The following is a 22,899-nucleotide window of genomic DNA, read 5'->3' on the forward strand; positions in this document are numbered from 1 at the left end:
GTGATATGCAATGACTTCTGAAATTTGACTTAAGACTATATTGAAGACAAATTTTCAGGGATCTAGGATTGACATACTGACACTACCTGAAAGCAGAGAAAGATGCCTGATTTCAGAGGGTGGCAAAAACATTATTTATAAAAAAATAACTAGCATGGAGCTTTTCACTGTATTCTCATGCTTATTCCAACAACTTCAAGTTTCAGCAGGCTTTTGGGTATAAGCCAGTTACTTATTGGTGGATGTTAGGAAATACAGTATTAAATTACACAACTACCAACTAAAACTAAGCATTGTTTGTTTCAAAAGGAAGGGCAAGACAAGCCATACAGAACTGCAGAATAACCCGCCCATCTGGCAGTGTCTTCCTACATTCCCCTCTGTGGTTTTATTGGGAAAGACCAACTGCATACCTAATAAAATGTTGTTCATCATTCAAAGCAATGCTTTTGAGACAAATTAAAGCTTTGTATGACTACTAAGATTGCGAGCAGTGCTCCCTCTGCCTGAGAATTGGGCCAAAGACAAGACCTCTACACTGAAAGGACTACCCAGACAAACTACAATGTAAATTTATATTTGGTATTGTACTGGTAAGCAGTTATGGAAAATAGTGTCTGTCCATACCTCCAAAGAGAGAAAACAGACACTACAGCCAGTAGAAAGAAAGGAAGGAAGGAAGGGGAAAAAAAAAAAAAGAGTGAAAGAGTGCTGCTGGACTTTGGCCATTACAATTTTTATGAAAAGCCAGCAGACAACTAAATCAAAGCAAAGCAAGTACGTGCTGCCTTCTGTTTTTTTCTGCCTCAATGTAGCAAGAACCTAAGCTCAAGTGTCCAGGCAAGAAAAATCTCACTGATTACACAGGGTTTAATCCATTAGATGCAGCACAGGGTCTATGATTTCACAGTAACAGCAGACAGTGAAGATGTTCAGTAATTTAAAAAATTAACTGAAAATGTATTTTCAGCACATACATGTTTGAAAATTTTCTCTTTATTAGCATCCTGAATATGAGCATATTTTCTATTACTTGTAACAGAAAATATAAGCCCGTGCTTTCCCTATTTTCCACAGCTACACAATGTAGCAGCAATGCAGATGTGCTTTTAAACATTTTAAGAACATATCAGTCATCTTTCAGAAGTAGTAAAACCTTATATTCAGTTTTTATTTAAGCATTTAAATTCAGTTGTTATTTTAGAACCTTCTTCATGATTATTCATTTTAATTTAGTTTTAATTTAGTGTGAAAGTATACACACACAGTAGTAATATTGTTGCTGGAAAACAAACGGCACCTCCTTTTGGAAGGATCTCCCTGTTTCACATTTACTTTTGCTACATGTATACTTCCATGCTTCCCACCATCAACACGATTGCTTTCAGACTGAAGCATTCATCTTTCATCCTTCAGTCTCTTTCCATTAGAGACTGCATAAAGAACCTGTCTTAGCACAAATAAAAAAACCTTCTACTTCGTATCAGTCACTGTTTGCCCACTGAAAATTGGTTGACTGTGCTGCAAACTATGGTTATTACAGGACTGTTTCTCACTACCATCTGTTCCCACTTTGCAGAAAAAAAACCTTATGGTCTCACTTCACAAAATATGGCTAAAATATTTACTGAACTAACCACAAGGGTTTTGTGCATCACACAATTCAGCTGAATTTTTTCCTGTGCTTTTTAACCAGGAATAAGTTGGCTTACTGTCTTTTCATAACTTACTGATACAAAAATACAGAGCAGACAGCTGCTAGTGTGTTTGTTCATATGCACAGCTTTTAAAGTTTATACATACATGCGTTGGTAAACTTTGAATTGATGCTTTTTCTATTCACTTAGATCTGTATCTTCTTGAAGCAATGAGCATATAAACTAATGCATCACAAGCAGGAGACTTTCACATTTCTTTGCTAATTTAGCTGTGGTTAGCCTCTGAAAACTATGTGGCTATGCATTGTTTTTATTAAAGGAAATAGTTTACAGCTTTGTTTTTTGACTCCACTTCACCGTAACACAATTTCAACAAATATGCTCATATTATGCAAAACGAATGAAGAATGGAAGGAATGGTGTGGCTGAAGTCCAACTGTAAGCTTACTCAGAGGGAAAATCTGAAGGAAATCTATAGTGAATACCAGTATTTGAGTGGGATTGGGCCAAAAATCTATTGAAAGAGTTGTGACAAATAAAAAGGATAAGGGCAAAGCAGGTCAAGACAGCGGTAGGAACTACGATGGCACAAACAGCAGTGAAAGGTGTTACAATGTTACAAAAGTTACAATGGCAGTAAATAGCAATAAAGAGAAAAGGGAGTGCCAAAGAATCTTTAAAAAAATGTTTATTTTCTGTTTCTTTATAAAGCTAGTCTAAACACTTTCTCAAATGATAGTTTTGCTGCTTTAATTCTTTCTAGCATTTGACTGATTACTACTATTGGGAATGCCTACAATTTAAGGCACACTGGGCTCTTCAGTTTTGCCACAAGGCTTTTCAAATGCACTGATTAAATAGTGCCTAAAGCTCATCATACAGTTCTAGATCAGTGTCTGACCTCATCTCACACATTTATCTACAGAATGTTCCTGTTGAGAAAATCTGTTAATAAGTTTACATAGTTACAGGCACAAACATACATTTATGTAGGTTTTATCAAGTTGTTATTTTAAAATCTTCCTGCATAACTCATGTCATGCTACCTGGCCATTTTTGTAGCATACAGCTTCATATTTTAGTAATGCTTTGCTTCAACAAATTCAGTCTGATAAGATATTTGTTCTTACACTTCCTGAAGTAATGAAAATCACCTTTCCTAGGCCCTACCATTTTCTTATGAATTAGCCTACAAAATAAGCGAACTGCTCATGAATGACCAAAGCCCAGCCCTACTCTGAAGCCTGAGAAAAGGACAGGGAAAGGAGGAAACCCTTGCTGTGGGGTTGTACAAAGCAATGAACTGGCAACATAACTTAGTATAATCCATTTGTGCACAAGAAGAGTTTCTTGTAGAAAATTCCGTTCAGTTATCCTTACTGGGAATACTGATATTGCTTAAGAGCAGGAATATGATTCAGTTCCCTTAGAAAAAAGATTACAGATGTATGTACTTCAGTGTTAAGAGCAATGACATTTAAACACAAGCACTTAGTCTAATGATAGTCTGTGAAGTAAACAGGAATGAAGTCCCAAAGCTGCATTTAGAGGACATCCTCTCCATCATCTTGCAAAAAAGATCGCATTTTAATAAACACCTAAATCTTCATTATAAAAGTTTAGCATTGTAATAATAAAGGGCTAAAGTCAAATACAAAAGCCCTGAAACACACTCCCTCCCAAAACATTGAAGGAATACCTACATTGTCATATTGCATCTTGCTGTACTGTGGCAGATGTGGCAAAATACTTTGATATCTTTATGTACTAGGAGTGTCTGAACAATGCTGTGGTTTCACCACAGGTACCTTCAGGATGTATCATTAATGTTCTAAATTTCCAGCAGGTGCTGGATGATGAATCACCAGAAATGTTTAAAACAGTTTCTCAAGAATCTCTCATTCCTGGTAAACTGGAAATTAATTTTGAGGAGTTGCTGAGACAAAAAATGGAAGAAGAAAAGAGACGCACAGAAGAAGAGCGTAGGCAAAAGTTGGAAATGGAAAAGCAAGAATTTCAACAGTTGAGACAAGAAATGGGAGAGGTTTGTATATCAAAGGATATGTTAAGCATGCTCGGAATAAAAATATAATAGATCATTTCAGTTAATTACTAAAAATCTATAACATTATATATATAATAAGATACTTATTTTTTATCACTAATCTATGGGAACATGCTTTTATCCCTTGCCACCCTTAAAGTAAAAACACCATTTTAAATTTGTAATTTTATTTTACAGTCACTTCTGAAAATTCCACAGTATTACTAAAACGATTATGTAGTTTTTACAATATTGGGAGAACAGAAACATCTAGTTTGAATATACAAAAACGCAAGTAGGAAAGAGCAAAATTCTTGCTTTTCCTCAAAGGAATGCTGTGTTAACCAATTAGGAAAGAATTACAGCGGCCTCAGCTTATTTCTAATCAGTGTATCAAGGGCTCAAGACCATCACAGTTGATTTTAAAAATCACACACAAAATTTGCTTTGCATACCAAATGTCTAAAACATCATGTACATGAACTTTACGCTTCAATTTGGTTTGGTTGTGGGTGGCAATTCTTTATTATTCCCTTTTGAATGTTAGAGGAGTACATGTATGTATTTATTTTTGTTAAACAAAGCTAGAGTGAGTAATAAAGGCTCTAGCTTGTGAACTTTTCAACTAGATTTTGTATTACATCCTGGGGAAGAAAGGAGAGACAGGGACATCCAACTAAAATACACATACATCTCTACTGCCAGTCAGAGGTCATAAAAGGAGGGGGTAAAATATCAACAATTACAGCTTCAGACGTAGTTTGACTACGGGATCCAGAACTGCTGTTTCTTTTCCAGCCATGACATCCTGAAATCTCATTTGCTTTTTACTGAATTAAAAAAAAAGTAATAATTTTCTGTTTAACAAAGTAGGTGTATTTCAGAAAATTATTTCGTATCAATTGCAAGTCAGAGAGGTAAATTACAGATCCGGGATAACTAAGTTTTTTGTATTGCTAGGTGACTGGTTTTCTGAGTCTGTGAAGGGTGGTTCGTGACAACAATCCTTCAACAAAGGCTACGTTCAAGCCAGATATTTTAAAATCTGTATCTGGTTTAGATGTGATACAAATGCAGTCATCCTGAGAATAGTGAAGAAAAAAAAAGAAATTAGGGGCAAAAAGTCTCTGTGCTGATTTCAGATAACTAAGAGAACTGTTCAAGTGTATTAAGTTACACCTATCTGTGGGGAGAACAGGTAGTAAAAATAACTAGGGCATTTTCCATCTTACACATTCTGTAATTTCTGAACAGCTGGAAGAAGAGTCTGAAACTTTTGAGCTAAGCAAAGAATATGAAGAATTAATAAAGCTAAAAAGAAGTGGTTCTATTCAGGCAAAGAACTTAAAAAGCAAGTTTGAAAAAATAGGACAATTGTCTCAAGAAGAAATACAGAAGAAGATTGAAGAAGAGCGAGCGAAGAGAAGAGCAATGGATGAAGAAATAAGAGAAAGGGAAGCTGAAAAATTTCAAGAGGTAGGTTGCATTCTCTATGTGTTAATGATATACTTAACTAGCACACTAATGATCCAGCAGTGGACAATGCTGCTGCTTTCACCAAAGTTTGCTGTATTTCCAAAATTATTTTCTGCCTTCTTTCCTGTTCCCTCCTTTGGATGCATGAGGAAGTCTCACCTCAGCATCCCTACAGGAAACAGCACCAGTTTATTATCAGTCATCTGGCCAAGCAGAGATCTGTTTTTCTGCTCAAAGTCCTCAATTCAGCATCTTAACAACCTGAAACCTGCCAGCCTGAGGCTTTGAAATTCATATTTGAGAATTAATCATCGCATGAATTGCTTCTCCTTCTGAACTCTAATTCATTCTCTACTGTATAAATTAAAAAAACACAACACCAAAACCAAACAATACTATTTGAAGATCAAGTCTTTTTATCACCTTTACTCATTTCTCAGGGTAGAGCAGAGAAGGATGCCTACTTATCTGTGCTTCAGACTGGAACCTCTCACATTTGTTCAGAGGGGAAAAACAAGAAATGAAGCTATCAGTCTAACCAATAAATCAACACTATGCTCTGTGGCCCAAAACACCAATGTGAGCTTTCATGACATAATCATGTGACAGTGCAGGAAACTTAACAGTAGTAAGCCTGATCTGAGTCTCATTCTGAAGTTCCTATCCACAGTAGTCAGTCACTTCAGTATCAGCTCAAAGCCTATCTTTTATTTTTGAGCTTTTAATTTAATGACTGGCACTGTAATTATGTTTCTATAAGGTCAACCTGTGTTAGGTGTTGAAGCTACCATACCATCATGGCATGAAAGTCAAGTCACTAAGGATTTACCATTGCCACAAGACAGCATTCAACTTCTATATGAAAATAAGTCTTTAGGAGTATTTTTCTACCTAACATTTTTGAAATAACTTTTGCAAGTATTTTGCCCTATTCCTGGGATAAACAATTACAGGACTTGATCTTAAACCCAACATTAACCAAGCCTCTGACAAAAACAGCATTCTGGTGGCTTTGCTCAGTTAAGAACAACTACTGCTCTACAAAACTAGTTTTATTATTATACACATTTAAAAGGTAATAAATTAGTTAAGTCCTATGTTTTAATTTTTTTTTCCCCCAAGGATGATGAGGTAGATGTGAGACCAGCCAAGAAATCTGAGGCTCCATTTACTCATAAAGTAAACATGAAAGCCCGTTTTGAGCAAATGGCAAGAGCCAGGGAAGAAGAGGAGCAGAGAAGAATTGAAGAACAGAAATTACTACGCATGCAGTTTGAACAAAAAGAAATTGATGCGGCATTACAGAAGGTATAAATTACAAAGTACCTTTTCGTCAGCCCTAAGTGTCATTTAACTTAGCTTCTGATTACCACTGATGGCAACACTGCCAGAGGTATGAAAGGAACTTTATACTTGTTTTAACAGCTGCCATGAATTGCTGCAATAATGTAGAATAGCTTTTGGTGTTTTCACATGTTCTTGAAGAGTACGAGAGAGATACTGCAAAGAAAGTTCGTCATATCCTTTGAATAGTCTGAAAATGGAAGCTACATTCATGCCTATATTTTACCCCAAGATTCCAGCCTCATTAAAATCCATTTTACTGCCTGTTCCATACCCAGATTCAGTGCATTATGTTATCTAGTGAGGATAGGTGTGGCATTTCCCCTTCTGAGAAACATGGTAACTTTTCTGTAATCAAGTACATACCACTAGCAGTCATACTGCTATTGCCACTTTAAGTGTTCTAAATTGACTTATTTTAAAACAGAAAAGGGAAGAGGAAGAAGAAGAAGAGGGAAGCATTATTAATGGTTCTACTTGTGAAGATGAAGAGGATCAAGCTCGATCTGGAGCTCCCTGGTTCAAGAAGTCACTGAAAAACACATCAGTTGTTGATGGCGAGCCAGTGAGATTTACAGTTAAAATTACTGGAGAACCAAAACCTGAAGTTACATGGTGGTTTGAGGGGGAAATGTTGCAGGACTCTGAGGACTATCAATATATTGAAAGAGGAGAAACCTATTGCCTTTACTTGCCAGAAACCTTCCCAGAAGATGAAGGGGAATATATGTGTAAAGCAGTCAACAACAGAGGCACATCTGCTAGCACCTGTATTCTCACCATTGAAAGTAAGAGTTAGCATTTTAATTTGCTTAATTCTCAAATATTCTTCTTGCATCTTTCCTATTATGAAAATCTAATTATCTGTTTCTCTCAACCCTTTTATTTTCTAGCTGATGACTACTAATGCTCTACTTTAGCTGGAATCTTTCTTCCCCTCAAAACTTTTACTGCATCATCTCTTTCTCTGATGGGGCCAACTAAAGAAAGCAAGGATATGCATTTATTTGCCATTCCTGCATCAGATAAGAATAACCTTCAGATTGTGAGAGTGTCCAGGTTCCTTGCCCAATACAAAAATCAGTATTAAAGGCTAAAAAGAAGGAATCAATGTATGAAAGATCAACTAAAGAAAAAAGCTGAATTATAATAGTGCTCCCACATTTGAAGACCAACTGTTGTGTAATAGTATAAAGCTAAATACACAATCCGGAAACTTGTGTAGTAGTGTAAATCTATTGGTATATTTTGCATGAACACTGAATATTTAAGCTGTTTTACTTTATCCCAGAGGCATTGAACTGGCAAAAGGAAATACTTATGGATGATTTTAAAAAACCCTAGTGTACTATTTTTAAAGAATAAAAGATTACATAACTGCTCACTTTTCCTGTTTTGTTTCAAAGAGCATTAGTTCTTTTGTTTTAAAATGGGCTTGCATTTAAACTGTTATGCTCTTATCAACCTATGCAGTTGATAATCCAAAAGTAAAAACAATCTCAGTAAGGCTTGTAGTAGTCTTTATAGTACCAACATTTGCTTGTAAAACTCCTAATTTTTTCATTGCTTAAATGATACAGGAACAGTTGGTGACAAAATATGAGCCTATCATAGCTAAGTTGATAGGAAGCACGCTTAAGAAAAATACTTTCAGCAAGTGCCTAACTTCTCCATCTTTGTTCTCTCTTAATGCAATAAATTTATTGCTGCATCTCTAAACATTGTCTTCTTAAGGCTACTATACTATTTTTCTCTAAGACCTCTTGATATCAACACTAATGGCATTATGCTAACACCATCTGAATTGTTCAGCTTAGCTTAAGCTTCTGTAGGAGTAATTTTACAAACAATAGTCACATTTTAAATTAAAGAACATGTGTATAAGCCTTAACATAAAGATAAGGTAAGCTGCAGCAAATTAGATTTATGCAGTCATTTAAAAAAGAAATTTTCCTGTGGCTTAATCTGCTGACTGCTCTTTGTACAGTTACCTATTGGAAGTCACTCTTTTGCCTCAATAAAATAGTCACAAATTCAGAAACATCTAGAAAAAAGTGGTTATAAGCTGCATGATGTTTTGAATGAATATTTATCCTAATAGCCATATAAATATATTTTACTTTATTTCATGTGGGTGATGTTCATTCACAGAAGTACTAGTTGCTGCAATATCTTTCCTCTGAAGCTGTTATTTCAAACTAATGAAGGCAGGGATAGGAGCATTAAAAAAAAAGACAAAAACATTGCTATTATTATCCATCAGTTTACATTTATTGAGAAAAACCATACAAAAAAACATTATACAGTTAACGTATACCCATATTACATACAATGTCAATGCAAGCTCAAAACCACATTTTTGTAAAGCATTCAATTTACCTCAAGTCCAAGCTGCATCTCCCTAAGACACTGTTCCCATCACAGTTGCCTTTTAAAGCCAATCTTCTTTTTACACACGGGTAGTTTCTGCAGAGAACACTTTTCTCAGGACGAAAAGGCATTTCACATGCACGCAAGAGAAATATTTGTGCATACATAAGAGCTTTATAAGCTATTACTAGGGAAGAGGGAATCCTGTCAACTGTATGCTTTCTGAAAAGCCCAGTCCTCCCTTCCTCCCCCCACTTCCAGAAAAAAAGCAAAATAAAAAGCTTTCAGCATGCAATGGAAAACTTAAAAATTACTTTGGAAGAGAATAAGGGAGAAATAGTTTCTATCATCCAATAGAATACCACTAGTAAAAAGATGAACTATTTCAAGATAGGATGTGCAAGTGAATAATGATCCTGTCTGCCTGGACAACTTAAATGCAGGACTTATGATCATGCCAGACTGAAGATTATCCACCTGACATTTTATTTCACGTCCTATTGAAGTATAGGCTGCAGAAAGTGATATGAAAATGCTTTTCCTACTTTGAACATTATGCTTCCTTTTAAATTTTTCGTACTCTTCACATTCTACTTAATTTGTGGTACTCTACGGCAGGGGGGGAAAGCAGGAAACATTTAAAGTCACCTTTTGGACAAGTTCATTACATGTCTAAGGGAGTCCAGTTATCTTTTTGGATCAGGATAACTCCAATAATCTATTTTCCATTCTCCTAAGAACTATAAGTTTGGAGACAGAGTTGAAAAATAAACACTATGCTTAGCACAAAATAGGATGCCTGTAAGCCCAGCAGTGAGAAAGCTAGAAGTCGATACACCTCAAACGCTACACACAAGAACATCTCATCTTCCACACACTAGCAACATTCCAATAAACTGGCTTTTTCTTCTCTATCTCCTCCCACTGGCTAAATTTACAATTGAAAGACTGTTAAGATATTTTAGCAACAACAGTTGAAGAAAAAAGTATCATGTAAGAGGAAGAGAACAAATGACTCACCCCAACACTAAATTCACAGTATCAAAATCCAAATGGTACACACCTAACCTTTTCTCACGTCAAAAATGAAGTTACATATTAAACTACAGATGAAATATTAAGTGGCTTGAGAAAAATTGAAGCACAACTATTAATTTAGTTCAAAAATTCAGTATATCTAAGCTTGGCTGTTTAGAAGAATATAAATTAAAATAGATGGTTCATATTATTAAATCACAGTTTAAAAAACTTAACAGATTATGGAACATTTATGGTCAAACAAATAATACTTTAAAGAATGAAAAGTGATCAAAACAAAAATTATACCCTACACCATTATGTATGGGATACATTTCAAATCTGTTATGTTTTTGCCAATTTTACCTTCTACATGGAGCCCTTCTATGGTCCATGCTCATCGGCTCACCAATGGCATACACTCAAAGGATTCCTCTTTACTGGTAGTAACTATCTCAGGACCTGATTCTATGAGCTATGATTTGGTGCTTGCAGCATCTTCAGCACTGTGTGTGAAAATGAAGGCAGTATTTTTGAATAATTTTCTTTGATGTACAGATAAGCAGGACTTTTGTAAGAGGAGCAGCACATTTTAGAAACAGAATAATCAACAAAAAACCAAATAGATGCTGCTTTACTTTAAGCTATTAAAAAAAACCAACAACAAAAACCAGAAACAAAAACCTGTACCAGACCATCTATAAGACATACAAACATTTTAACTATCAAATTATACAGCAATTCAGTTAAAGTATCAAGAAACAGGATACACTGACTGCTATATAGATAAAATATTATTTGCTGTACTGTTAACATTTAATTGGTGCACATGCTTTTTCAGTTAAAACATACTAATCTCTGAAACTCCAACATCTGTTTTCCTACCATGTCAAGTATGAATAAGCAAACTAAGTTATCTAAAAATTCCACTAACACACTATAACTGTAAGACAAGTTATCAAGTTCAGTGATAAAAGGAAGTCATATTCTTTATATTTAGGTCTTACGGGTTTGAGTGGAAATAGTGCCCTATTATAAAAAACGTTTGTGAAGGCTGTTGACGTTTCTAACCAAAGTAATTACTGCATATTTTTAAAGGTTTTGATTCTTTAATTGCAACAATTAGCTATTTGAGGAAAAATAACAAAAATTACTTATTCTGATCAAGTTTAATTACTGCAATCTACTCATCTTTTCTAAAAAATAAAAATAAAAATAGTTAAAAAAAAACATATTTACCTAGAAATATAAACAGTTGTTTAAAAACTTAAAAGACTTTCCACTGAAATGGAACCGTGAGTAACAATGCATTTGGGGAAGCAGCAGATTGCTTTTCAATACACAACCACAAAGATCTCACAGGGACAACATTAATGTACTGAAATATATTAATTTATATACTTCCTTAGGTTGTGCTTACCTGTTGCTTTTTTGCAGCAGAACCTAAGGTGGAAGGTCTGGGAAGGCACTGTGAAGTATAAATAATTGCACTGTTTGCAATTAATAAAGATTTTATACCTTAAATGAATCAAAATCAACAGCCTCCATTTTGTGAATGATAAAGAATCCAGTGAATTTAATTTTGCTCAGTTTAGTACATAATAAATGCACCATTCTATAAGGTTATCTACAAAATACCATGCAAAATATCTGAACTATTAAACTTCATACCCTACACTAAAGATAGCAAATACTGTCCTAGCCTTTAAGCTACCAGAATAATTCCTAATTTTAAAAGGGATAAAAATAATTCCTTCTATTTCTACAGCACAATACATACATTGCTAATTACCTGAATAAACTACTTCAATTTTCAAGCCTTAACTTTTACCTCTCTGTGCAGCCACCCTAAAAAAATTTATTCTCAAAACAACAATATGGTGTTCCAAAAGATAAAGCAAGTAACAGTTATAGAATTATTTAAAACATACCTACATCACTACATATCTGCAAACTGTCTTAAGACAAAGACAACTTCTGTCTAAAAAGTGGTTCCAAAGTCTTCAATGTTACGATAGGCATACCTTAAAACACTGAATGATACAGCTGTCTCAGGAGTACTAATAAAAAAAACTATTACTCAGATAAACAGAAACATGATTTTCTTTAGCTATTGCTAAACGTTTCAGGAATACTTACCCACAAAGCTCATATTATGTGTATGTATATATATACACACAAACCTATGTTTATGAATTAAGAAGCAATTATGATTTCCTAAGATATCAGCACTGTATTCCAACATAATAGTCACACAAGTATGGCATTTTCATTATGTGGAACATTGACAAAAAGATACTGTTGCAGTTCATCAATTTGTCATTCTGATGTACTTACAGTGCAATGCTCCTTGAAGGAACAATCAAGGATGATACACAGCACAGTCCTCCTCACCCCTATAGAGCTAGTTCTATACTGGCTGGATCAAACCTGCACTTCAACAGACAATGGCAAGACAGACTGTATTGCATGTAGTCTAATATATGCAAAGAGCCAATAAATATGCAAAGAGCAAACATAGGATTTCAAGAGAATCAGATTTTTAGTATGAGCATTAGAGCAATAAGAAGTTTCAAGTATATATAAAAAAATAATAAGTTGATTCAAATACTTGAGTATTTACAAAAACAGAAGTTATCTGCTCTGCAGGAAGTTCTCAACCACTCCCCACCACTCAAACAAAACAGCGTTTTAAGGACAGATGCAATTTTTGTAACTACTATGCATACCACATTGACTTTTCTACACTGAATTTTGAAGTGGACTGCTTTAAACTGAAGGCTTAAGCACATTACACTTAAATTTTATAGCTAGTCTGAAAAATCCATAAAATCGTTATACAGGAACAGTTTTGAAGTATTCAATTAAGAACAAAAGTTATCTGTTACAGCAGCTGCACAGGTCTGAAACAGTGGTCATGTATAAAAGGAAATTTCACTGTTAATGCAATGGAAGTATGCCAAAAGATCACCTTCTTAGACACATGCAGTTTTAATCAAATAGAAAGAAAATTAAGGTATCAAGATCACTGGTGCTAGGCAGCAAAATACAATGAATGAAAGAGATCCTCCATCTACAACTATTCTGCAAGAGGGGAAAAACATGCTAACGACAAGTTTTAAAACTCAATAAGGTTTCATGGGGGGAAAAAATCTCCTTTGTGTACAGGTACCTTGATTCAGCGTTGCAAATCAATCCTATAATTCGTTCTTTATATACCCACATATCCAACTTACCGACACAGGAGGTTTCATATTATTTATTGTAAAGCACAAAACAGGCATTTTAAAAGTGATAAAGTATACATTGAAAAAGTACATTTATATCACAAAGCATTGACCACATAATTGCAAATACATTTGCTGGAATGTGTACATCTACACTAATACTAAAAACAAACCATTTTTCATTTCTACACAGAAATATTACCTCCTATCAGTAGTGATAGATATTTTGTACATTTTCAAAAACACTATTTTTTTTAACCAAACAAAATTAAGATCTTCATCAAGACGTCTGCATCCATACATTTAACAAAGGTTTTTTCCCCCACACAATGAAGCAAATACTGTATTGTCCACTTCTTATTATTGGCCCTGTGCAGAAGAGATACATAAGAGATACACAAAAAGTTAAAGAAAATCCTTTAAATCGAGCTAACTCAGGAGTGAAGCCTTTAAGAAAGAAAAATTGGTTAATGTAAATGGTGGTGGCTTCTTGCATGGTTTTCTAAACCCTGGGAGGAGAAAGTTTTTCTTTTAAAAAAAAAGAAACCATAATCACCAAACATATGGATAGATACAGAACTCAAGTTACCAGGTAAACAAAGTCATCTCTTAATTATTCTGATAGTTATTTTGCTAGAAAAAAAGATGCATACTCCAAAGGTAACAAAGCAGGAGACATGCAAAAAAATATCTATAACCACTGAAACGGAAGCCAGCCAAAAAACACTTAAACTTTATACCTGTGGTGCTGGAGGATGTTGTGGCATTCCCTGTGGACTTGTCTGGGCGTAATATGCTGCCTGTTGCCTGTAGTACTCAGCCCATGCCGCACTGTAATCTGGCTGACCACCTGGCGGAGCCCCAGCAGGGGCAGGAACTGCTTGACCTACAAGTAATTAAAATTACATAGCTTTGTTACTGCAACAGAAATGAGAAGATTTCAAAATCTCACTGCCTAACAAACATCACCTAGCTTCCTGCAATATTCCTCCAAGGCTTTTGAACAATCTTGTGGTTGCTTTTTTTTAACCTAACCACTCATCCTATTGTTTTAATGTAATGATTCCCATGTAAAGCAAAATTGAGAAACCATAAGAACAGTTTTTTCCACCTCTTGAATCATGTTCCAGAGCAAAAGTCTTTAAAGCCTACTGACCTAAACTGACCTGAACAACCAGTAGCATTTAAATCAAAATACAGGTCAACAGGTGAGATTACAATAAGATAAAGTCAGTCTAGGTGCATTACAAAAAGTACAGACTGCCTTAATTAATTCACCAAACACCAATTCATGCCCTCCCCCAATTCTGGCCTCCTAACGCAATTGCTAGGTTATTGCAGATTACATTTTTCAAAAAGAGCATTAATTTTTGTAAACATTTACTCCACCACAGAATATAGTCCTGAATCTTCTCCTTCCAACCTTTGCTTAAGTTTTGATCCTCTAGAAATAACAGTGTGTACACACATGCATATAGACACACACACACACTCTCCCAGACTTACAGCTGAGAACTACCGGTCCTTCCAACAAAACCAACTTGCAGCTTAAAAACTCTATAAAGGCGATAGACTAATACACAAGGACTCTTCAGTGTATCAAAAAATAAGTTACAGCCAACTTTTTAGGCCCTCAGTCATGCTGTTCTTCCAAGGAAGGTTTGTCGCAGACATCTTTACTTCCTTTTTACCTTCTCTTATTTCAGAAACAGCAAACACACTTCACTTATTACCACTACCTTCTTCACAACTGTTTATCTGGAAGATGCTTTTGCAGCTACCACAGCAGAATGTGCCTTACTGTAAGCAGAACACTACTCTGTATCCAATCATCTGTCCTCACACTTGCATGCATCCAGACAGAAGGGTTTTATATGCAGTGCTTCATTTTACGTTTCTTGAACTTCCAAAACAGAACAACTATTACTACTGTGATATGACATCTTTGTGATCTACATTCTTAAAGGGTTATTTTTTCAAATCAAAGTTTTACAGTCAGAATTAGGGTACTACTGAAAAACCACCACCTCCAAGTTTTTTCTAGGATACTAGAAAAAAACCCAAACACCACATCCAATCCCACTACATCAAATAAATCCAAGCAAAATGCAAGCCTGCACCCTGTGCAATTCCACGTGCACCTAATCTTCTGTTCTGCTATCAAGAAAAAGGGGCAGCTTCCATGCAACGAGGGCTGAAAGTTTTCAATTCTACCTGAAACCACCTCACCTTTTGTTTGGATACAAGACCACTGAGCAACCTTCGGTGGAACATGAGTATCAAGGATTCTAATGAACTGTTTTCTAGGGTATCAGATAGAAGGTTTGTTTTGTTTGTTTGTTTTTTAAATATTTTACACAGAAAATACACATGAATACTAGCTGTCCACACTCCCTTCTTACATATATGTATATTCTCCCAATCCTCTCAAAAACATTAAGTGTGAGCAGAGAATCTTAACACTTGGCAAAGTGCTACCCTGAACGTCTTCAAAATACAATCTTCCATTTTCCAACCCTCTACACAACTTACAGTTTTTCCACTACACTGTAGATATATTAAAAAACCCTCTCCATCACTTTTTGGGTTATAGAGTAAACCTTACTTAAATTTCAAATCTTAAGAGCAGAAATCACATTTTAAAATTTATACTTATAATTTACCACAACTTACAATTTACACTTCTGATCAATTATTTTAATCAAAATTATCTTTAATATGGTTACAAATTATCCCAGGATACGCTTTTTGCAAGTTCACTATTAATTTATGAGATAATACTTCTACTTACAAATTATTTAGCTATGTCATAGCTGTCAGCACAGCTGAATGTCAAAGCTAAGGCTTTTTTTGTGCATTATGACCCAAAAATCTTCTGACATTCAGCCAGCTATCCCAAGGCAGTGTTGAAATTCAAATAATAAATCAAACATAGGAAGTTTAACATCTACTCAAAGATGTCAAATTGGACTTCTGTTCTGAAATGGGTTAGTAAAAATTCAATGTATTTTAGCTGCATCATTCCACTGCTAAGTACTGCAAGTAATTCTGAACCTACACATGGAATTCAGTGGTTTAGTAAAAGCTTCCTTTCAGTGTACAGAACTGCACTGAAACAGTACATGCTCATTAATATCCAGATTCAAGTGGAACACTAACAAACAAGACTGATAAACTACATACAAAAGAAATACAAGAAACACAGAATATCTCCCCATTAAGAAAGGCTAAGAAAGAAAATGCCAGATGATTCTACAGTTCTTCTACTACTCAAATCATCAAGGCTGATTCTAATAAAATAAAACTGTTCTTTGAACTCTTTCCTGCTACAATGCTGAGGAATCATTAAAGAACAGTTCCACTATGTTATTATGGAATCCTTTAACTATAAATCAAGCCCACAATATACTAGAATAACTTTAAATGATAAATTTACAAACTCTTACGGTGACATAGAGATCATTTACTAAAATATAACTTCATGTTTAGAGGGAACTGTTACCCTTTGGAGATTTTTAGGGTCCAGTTACGCAAATCTTTATTTCAGCTCTCGTAGGGAAAAACAAAAATACTATTGTCTCCAATTCAAGATAACAGCATCTGTATCCCTTCAAAATCTAAACTACTGTCTTCTTACCTGGTGATACTCAATGGAAATTTAAAACAAAATTTTCTGAATTTATGAAGTAGGGTAGCAAGCAAATAGATGGTCTGGGTCACCTACAAGATCCATGTACAGTAACATACCAGAGTGCATGAATAATTTTACTAGCTTTTCAGTCTTATTATTAATTGTATTTGCTACTCAAAGCAATAGTCCCTGACCAAAACAAGAGTATGAAAAAGGAGATGGACTTTGCCACTATATTTGTGAGTTGGAAAACAGGTTATTTTCAAGTCACTGTTCTATATATTGAAAAAAATAGGAAAATGTTCTCTGTGATTAGCAGTCATACTGCACCAGTAGGAAGCCACTTTGGAAAACAGTATTACGGTTTTGATGGGAATATTCAGGAGTGCTTTAGAGTTTTCAGATCACTCATACTTAAAGTATGAGAAAATCCAGACCACCAGTTGCAGTATCACATCCAACTTGTTCAGCTCAGTACTGTCACCCTCATAAGCTTGCCACATGGATTATCAAAGTAGTTTTTCTTCAGCAGCAAAAATAAAACTGCTTGGGCTCAGCAAGTCCCAAGTTGCAGTGCAGTTCTCCAAAACAGCTGTTTGTGTAATTATCCGTGCTGTGAAAAATCTGAAAGAGTCGAAGAGTGAGTGACTTGTAATTCCTACCTTCCCCTTTTTGCACAAGTTAACAGGGACAGAAGCATTATAGTACTGTAGGAAGCACAAACAGTAGCAGCTGTATTTGAGAGCCCGGAGACCACACAAACATGCTCATAGACAGCACTCCTGTTTGTCAGATCTTCTACTACTTCTTAACGTTGCTCTTAAGGAGGTGGGGAAAAACACCTCAATTTATCACTAAATCAACTCTAGGTGAATTCTCTGCCCTTCAACCTCACTTGGTCAGTTCTTCCTCTTTACTAAGTGGACTTTAAGAGAAATGATATCTTCCATATCAAGATTTTCTACATGCTGAAGAAGCAAAAAGTTCTCATGATTTACACAGCCAAGTTATACAGGTCCAGACATCAAGAGCTCTCCCTCAGGCAAAGAACTCAATCTAAACTAGAAAAAAAGAAATGAAGATAGAGCTGCCCTTCTGTTTTTCCCTTTTATTTGACTGTTGTCTTGGGATTTTTTAATTTTGCAGTTTAAGAGCAATTATTTACATTTCCCAATGTCTATCTTTTTTGGGTTCACACTCCTCTTTGGACTTGCTCCCGAAACTCTGTCCCAGCACCTTATAAGTAACTCTTACTTAATTAGAGCAAATGCAAGACTAGTGCAACCCAGACTTTGCTTTCCAGAGATAGCACATTAGAAAGATGGCAGAGCCCCTACCAACAAATTACATTATTCTTAAAAAGGCAGTGGGGAAAAAACCCCACAACTTTGCATTGAAGAATGTGAGCTGAACTAACAGAGACAGTAAATTGAGAAAAAGTAGTTAAATGAAACAGGAAGAGGAAAAATGGAAAGGCCCATCACATCTTAAAAATCACACGTTTGGGAGTTCTGTTGCAATTTTCTTAGTCTGATACACAATTCTTGAAGTAATATGAATATATTTTCTGTTTTGTTTCATTACTTATGCTGTGCCAAAATAAAGAAGAATAAAGGTAGTTATGACTTGGCAAGTAATTTGAGATCAACCTGGTAGAAGGCTGGGAAGAGGAATTAAACATGCTATTAATCTTAACTCCAAATGCTTTTTAATATTCCATGAGAAAATGGGGTGCATTTGGAAGAGGGCAAAAACCTCACCAAACCCTCCCACCCAAACAAACAAACAAAAAATCCGAACTAGATGCTGCTATAACATCTGGTCAAACAGACACACCAGGGAAAGCACCGGCATTCATAAGCCCACTAGTCCTTAATATCAACTATATCCAACTATAATCAACTATAATATCCATGGGAGGACACTGTGGACAAAACACTGACCTGCAAGACATTCCCATAGTTTAAAAGATAACAGCACCTTCTGCCAATGCATCAAGACCACATATTCTCTCCTTATTCAGTAAATGATGAAATCATCAACTTAACAAGCAAATACACTTCAGTTTTGTAAGTCAGCTCAAGCAAAATATTTTGAAAAAGCTAGCAACAACATATAACCTGCAGTTTAAACACAGATCTTAAGTGCTGCAAAGCAAATACTATTTAAAAAAGGGCATGATATAAATGAAAGCTAGTTATGATGCTTTAATAACCTGGAACACAGAAAACAAGTTACAAGAAAAAAAAATATCTGTAATCTTAAAGAGCATTAGGAAACAACTACTGAACAAGACAAACAACAGCTTCATAAAGTAGATCAAAGTTAAAATCCAAAACTTACACTCAAAAAATACACTTAAAAATACTCAGATTGAAGTAGTTAAAATATGTTGTTTCCCAATGATCAAATATAGACATCTCATTAGGTATGAAGTATTTTTGCAACGCTAATTACTAGCATGAGTACAAGTAAATGCCTTAAACACAAGACAAATTTTTAAGTCTGTTTTTCTGCAGGGTTCAGGGCCTCTAGCAGTATATGGTTCAGAAGACACATGGATTCTGCATTTTTTTTTTGGGGGGGTAAAAAACCCCATCTCAAACGAGATATGCAAGAGTCCTAAAACATTCTAATATGCAACAACAGAAAAATATATGCACACATACCCATTTTTTTGTAGTACTCCTCCCAGGCCTTGGTATAGTCAACCTGCCCTGCTGGTGCTGGATTTGGCTGATCTCCTGAATCACATTAAAAATAGTCAAAATTAAACTACTGGATTTTGTTTCATACATAGAACAATTTACAAATAATCAGCTGAATTTTTCAGTAACAATCCCAAATAACATCACTCAAATCTGACACTATAAAACCTATGTGGTACAAGCTACTACAAATATAAACACTTAGTAAAAGACACCACAAAGAAACAGAGAACTGTTTAAAGTGTTCAGCATGTTTTCAAGATCCAGGAAATGCACAGCACTCACAGTACAAAATACTACCTACAATTTAAGTGGTAAGCCTCATCCAGGCACAACAACTATACTAATACAACTAAATACTACAATTGTAATTGTCCTAAAACCACTGGAAGTGATGCAACTGTTTAAGCAAATGACAATCAACAGTTTGGCTAATTCCATTTTTATTTAAGACTGACTGCATTATGTAGATGTAATTAAGTCAGCCCAAGTTGCCGCAAAATTCTCTTTGGAGTATACTACAAGATAAATACATTACCTTCATTACTGCTGAAATTAAGAAAAGCAATGTTGAAGGCTGTAAGCAAGAGTTTTGCAAGAAAACCAGCTACCTTACAATAAATCTACCCAATATATGAAGACAACAATAAAAAATAATGGGCCATCTACACCCCCAGCAATGAGAAATTTATCCATTTTACTGAACAGCTACCTTGTCCATTAGTTTGGGTTGTAGCTGGTCCACCAGGAGGGGCTGCAGGTGGTGGCTGTGCTTGCTGCTGATAGTAGTGAGCATAATAAGCTGCCCACGCTGCTGAATTGGGATCTGTTCCTGGCTTACCTATGAAAACAAAATGTAAGCAAAAGTAGTATGAACAGAATGCTATCCTCAATTAACCCTGTCCTAAGCACTCATATTTTCCTCCAAGAAAAAGTTCATCTAAACCAAATAATCACATACACACTGTAAGTATCTTTTCTTTCCAGCACAAACTTTTGATCAGGTTTCAGACAAGTGTATCGTACAAAGCATACTTTCATAGGACTGATGAGATTAAAAAAAAATTCTAGAACCCTTACTACTACAATGTAATTTATTAATTTTTAAATGTGATAAACAGATTTTCAAGTTTATTTAAACAGTCACATTACTAAGTGGTAGCAACAATTAATCATTCTAGCACCAGACAACTTCAGTGGTTTTACTTTTGTAAACCTCACACTAATGACACTGGCAGAGGCGGCATGCCAAATACATATTTCTGAAACAGAAAAATACAAATCTTACTAGCTATTTGCAATACTTGTCAGTTAAACTTTAAGGTAACAGTAAAATACAGAAACACATAGTATTTTAAGAACCTGAATCCCCATACATGGCTATAAAGCATCACTTTTTACTTACAGATTTTTAGTGTAACAAATAATAGCAACACTTCCATCTTCTGCAGCTATCTCCATGCTTCCCTTATTTTTAACTACATCTAGGTAGGCCAACGATGCTGCTTCCTAGAGCCTTATTTCTCTGTTTTTCACATACAGCCTTTAGGAATGGCTTATTCTTGCTGAATCACAGAGATTGATTACATTACCAGATTGGCAATCCACAAAAACTACAAATCTACTATTAGAGAACATAATGTTCTATAATACAACCAGCATCCTTTAACATTATTTGCATCCTTAAAGAATAAAAATATCTGCAAATAAACACAGCCAACTGAGGAAAGAACTTCACATAAAGACATTGACACAACTGATACTTTAGAATAACTATACATGGGAATGGAAGTATATTTCCCCCCAAACACAAAATAGGTAAGGCAGTGACTAATGGAAGAGAAAGAAGAAATCCCCTGAAAAAGGCATTCAAGGAGAAGAAATCCACAAGACAACAAATTTCTTGCAGTATTTAATTTAGGTTGAAGTCAGATGTAACCACTTAAAATGAACACAGTAGTATCAGCATACAGAAAACAATGTTAACACGCTCTTTCCTTTTTTAATTACACTGCTTCCATCAACAATAGTGGATTTAAACTAATATGTACTATATTCTAAGGTTACCTGAAAATATCAAATAAGCCATTGCTCAGTTCCCCCCCCTCCTTCCCCTTAGTAGCTACTTCTCTAGAATAGAAGAACACAGAGTGGGATTCGGATTCATTAAATTTCCAAAGAAATCTGACTGTAGTAACTAGCTCCACTTTCACATGAAAAGAGGCAAGCATGGCTCTGGAGAAAGCACCTCTGAAAAAAATACTAAAATAATCCATTTGTTACACTGAAATGAGCAACTAAGTGGACAACTGTACAAAACTCATCCAAATAAATGCTAGTCAAAAAGAAACAACAACTTCAACTGCACATAGGAAAACTTCATTATATTTTTAATAGGAGTATTTATCCAAAAAACGGATATAAAATCATCACCAAGATGACATCAAGGCCTTTGCCATTTTTCTTACAGATTTTTATGTAGATAAATTACAGCCTTTTTCATACCACCTTTCAATTTTTATAAAGTAACATTTTGGCAGTGGTTTTGAATTAAATGACACTTTCAGTATGCTGAGACTTCAAGTCAAGTCCCTGTGAATCACTCTACTTTTAAATAGTGACAATAGGCATTTTAAAACACTAAGCTGAATGCATGCAGTGCTACCTTTCATAAGGGTTAGGAAAATGAAATCAGAGATGGTTCTTTGCCAAAAAAGGATATATAAAAGATCTGAACGTGAATAGAACTCTCTGTAGGTTGTAACATCCTCCAAAGCCCTTCCCTTTTTCACTAATGGAACTTGTGTCAGGACCAGTGGCTATCAGAAAATACTTATTCCATTTATAACAAAAATAAAATTGAGATCTTTTGGCTGAAGTTCTGAAGAAGCTCTACCTCAAACAAATGAGGTACAAGTGACTCAAGCATCTAGCCTTACCATGCCTTCTGTGACTGCAGTTCCGTTTCCCCATATGCTCTAGTCCAACCAAAGGATGCAACAAAGAAAAGCAGGATACTAAAACTTCGGGAAGTTGTAATTAAGTAAAAACTCCCGGTCTTACAAAAATAAATAGAAATAGAAGAAACAGATTCTACAAAAATGGGTTTCAGAAGAAAATACAAAACTATTATAAGCAAAAGCTCAAAATACACAATCCTAACTAGTTTTACTGTATTAACAGCAGTTCGACAGAAGTTTTATCCCTCAAAAAGGACTGAACAAAATACCTTTGTATCAGACTGAGAAGCAATCCTCATATAGGTCAACAAAAGCTAGAAATATGTAATATAGCATAAACTGTGCAAAGTCAGGATCAGTGAGATTGTAAGGGGCACTGTTTAAAATAAAATACAAAGTCATTGACTATTAGGGAAAGAAAACACATCCTCATTGAAAGAACTTTATGTAAAAACATCCATTGT

The 22,899-nt window shown here is 35.1% G+C and overlaps 2 protein-coding genes across 20 annotated transcripts in view; one reads left to right on the top strand and one right to left on the bottom strand.

Annotated features, from left to right (window-relative positions):
- Nucleotides 1–17,777, top strand: part of NEXN (nexilin F-actin binding protein) — a 34,023-nt gene extending 16,246 nt beyond the window's left edge. For 4 of the 13 annotated variants that reach the window (XM_072868926.1, XM_072868937.1, XM_072868931.1 and 1 more), the window contains 5 exons: nt 3,502–3,702; nt 4,957–5,178; nt 6,301–6,486; nt 6,950–7,310; nt 17,637–17,713. In XM_072868926.1, coding sequence (XP_072725027.1) covers nt 3,502–3,702; nt 4,957–5,178; nt 6,301–6,486; nt 6,950–7,310; nt 17,637–17,698 — 1,032 coding nt within the window. In that variant the 3' untranslated portion in view covers nt 17,699–17,713. Of the gene's footprint in view, nt 1–3,501; nt 3,703–4,956; nt 5,179–6,300; nt 6,487–6,949; nt 8,685–17,636 lie in introns of those variants that run through there. The other 9 variants (XM_072868927.1, XM_072868928.1, XM_072868929.1 and 6 more) reach the window with 5 other exon arrangements.
- FUBP1 (far upstream element binding protein 1) overlaps nt 1–22,899 on the bottom strand; it is a 36,772-nt gene that overhangs the window by 1,415 nt on the left and 12,458 nt on the right. For 4 of the 7 annotated variants that reach the window (XM_072868921.1, XM_072868924.1, XM_072868923.1 and 1 more), the window contains 4 exons: nt 20,188–20,316; nt 19,437–19,511; nt 13,877–14,022; nt 11,330–11,377 (listed from right to left, as the gene is read on the bottom strand). In XM_072868921.1, coding sequence (XP_072725022.1) covers nt 11,330–11,377; nt 13,877–14,022; nt 19,437–19,511; nt 20,188–20,316 — 398 coding nt within the window. Of the gene's footprint in view, nt 1–8,777; nt 11,378–11,404; nt 13,506–13,876; nt 14,023–19,436; nt 19,512–20,187; nt 20,317–22,899 lie in introns of those variants that run through there. The other 3 variants (XR_012043591.1, XM_072868920.1, XM_072868922.1) reach the window with 3 other exon arrangements.

Source organism: Ciconia boyciana, chromosome 7 (assembly GCF_034638445.1).
Source record: "Ciconia boyciana chromosome 7, ASM3463844v1, whole genome shotgun sequence".
Classification (NCBI taxonomy): Eukaryota; Metazoa; Chordata; class Aves; order Ciconiiformes; family Ciconiidae; genus Ciconia; species Ciconia boyciana.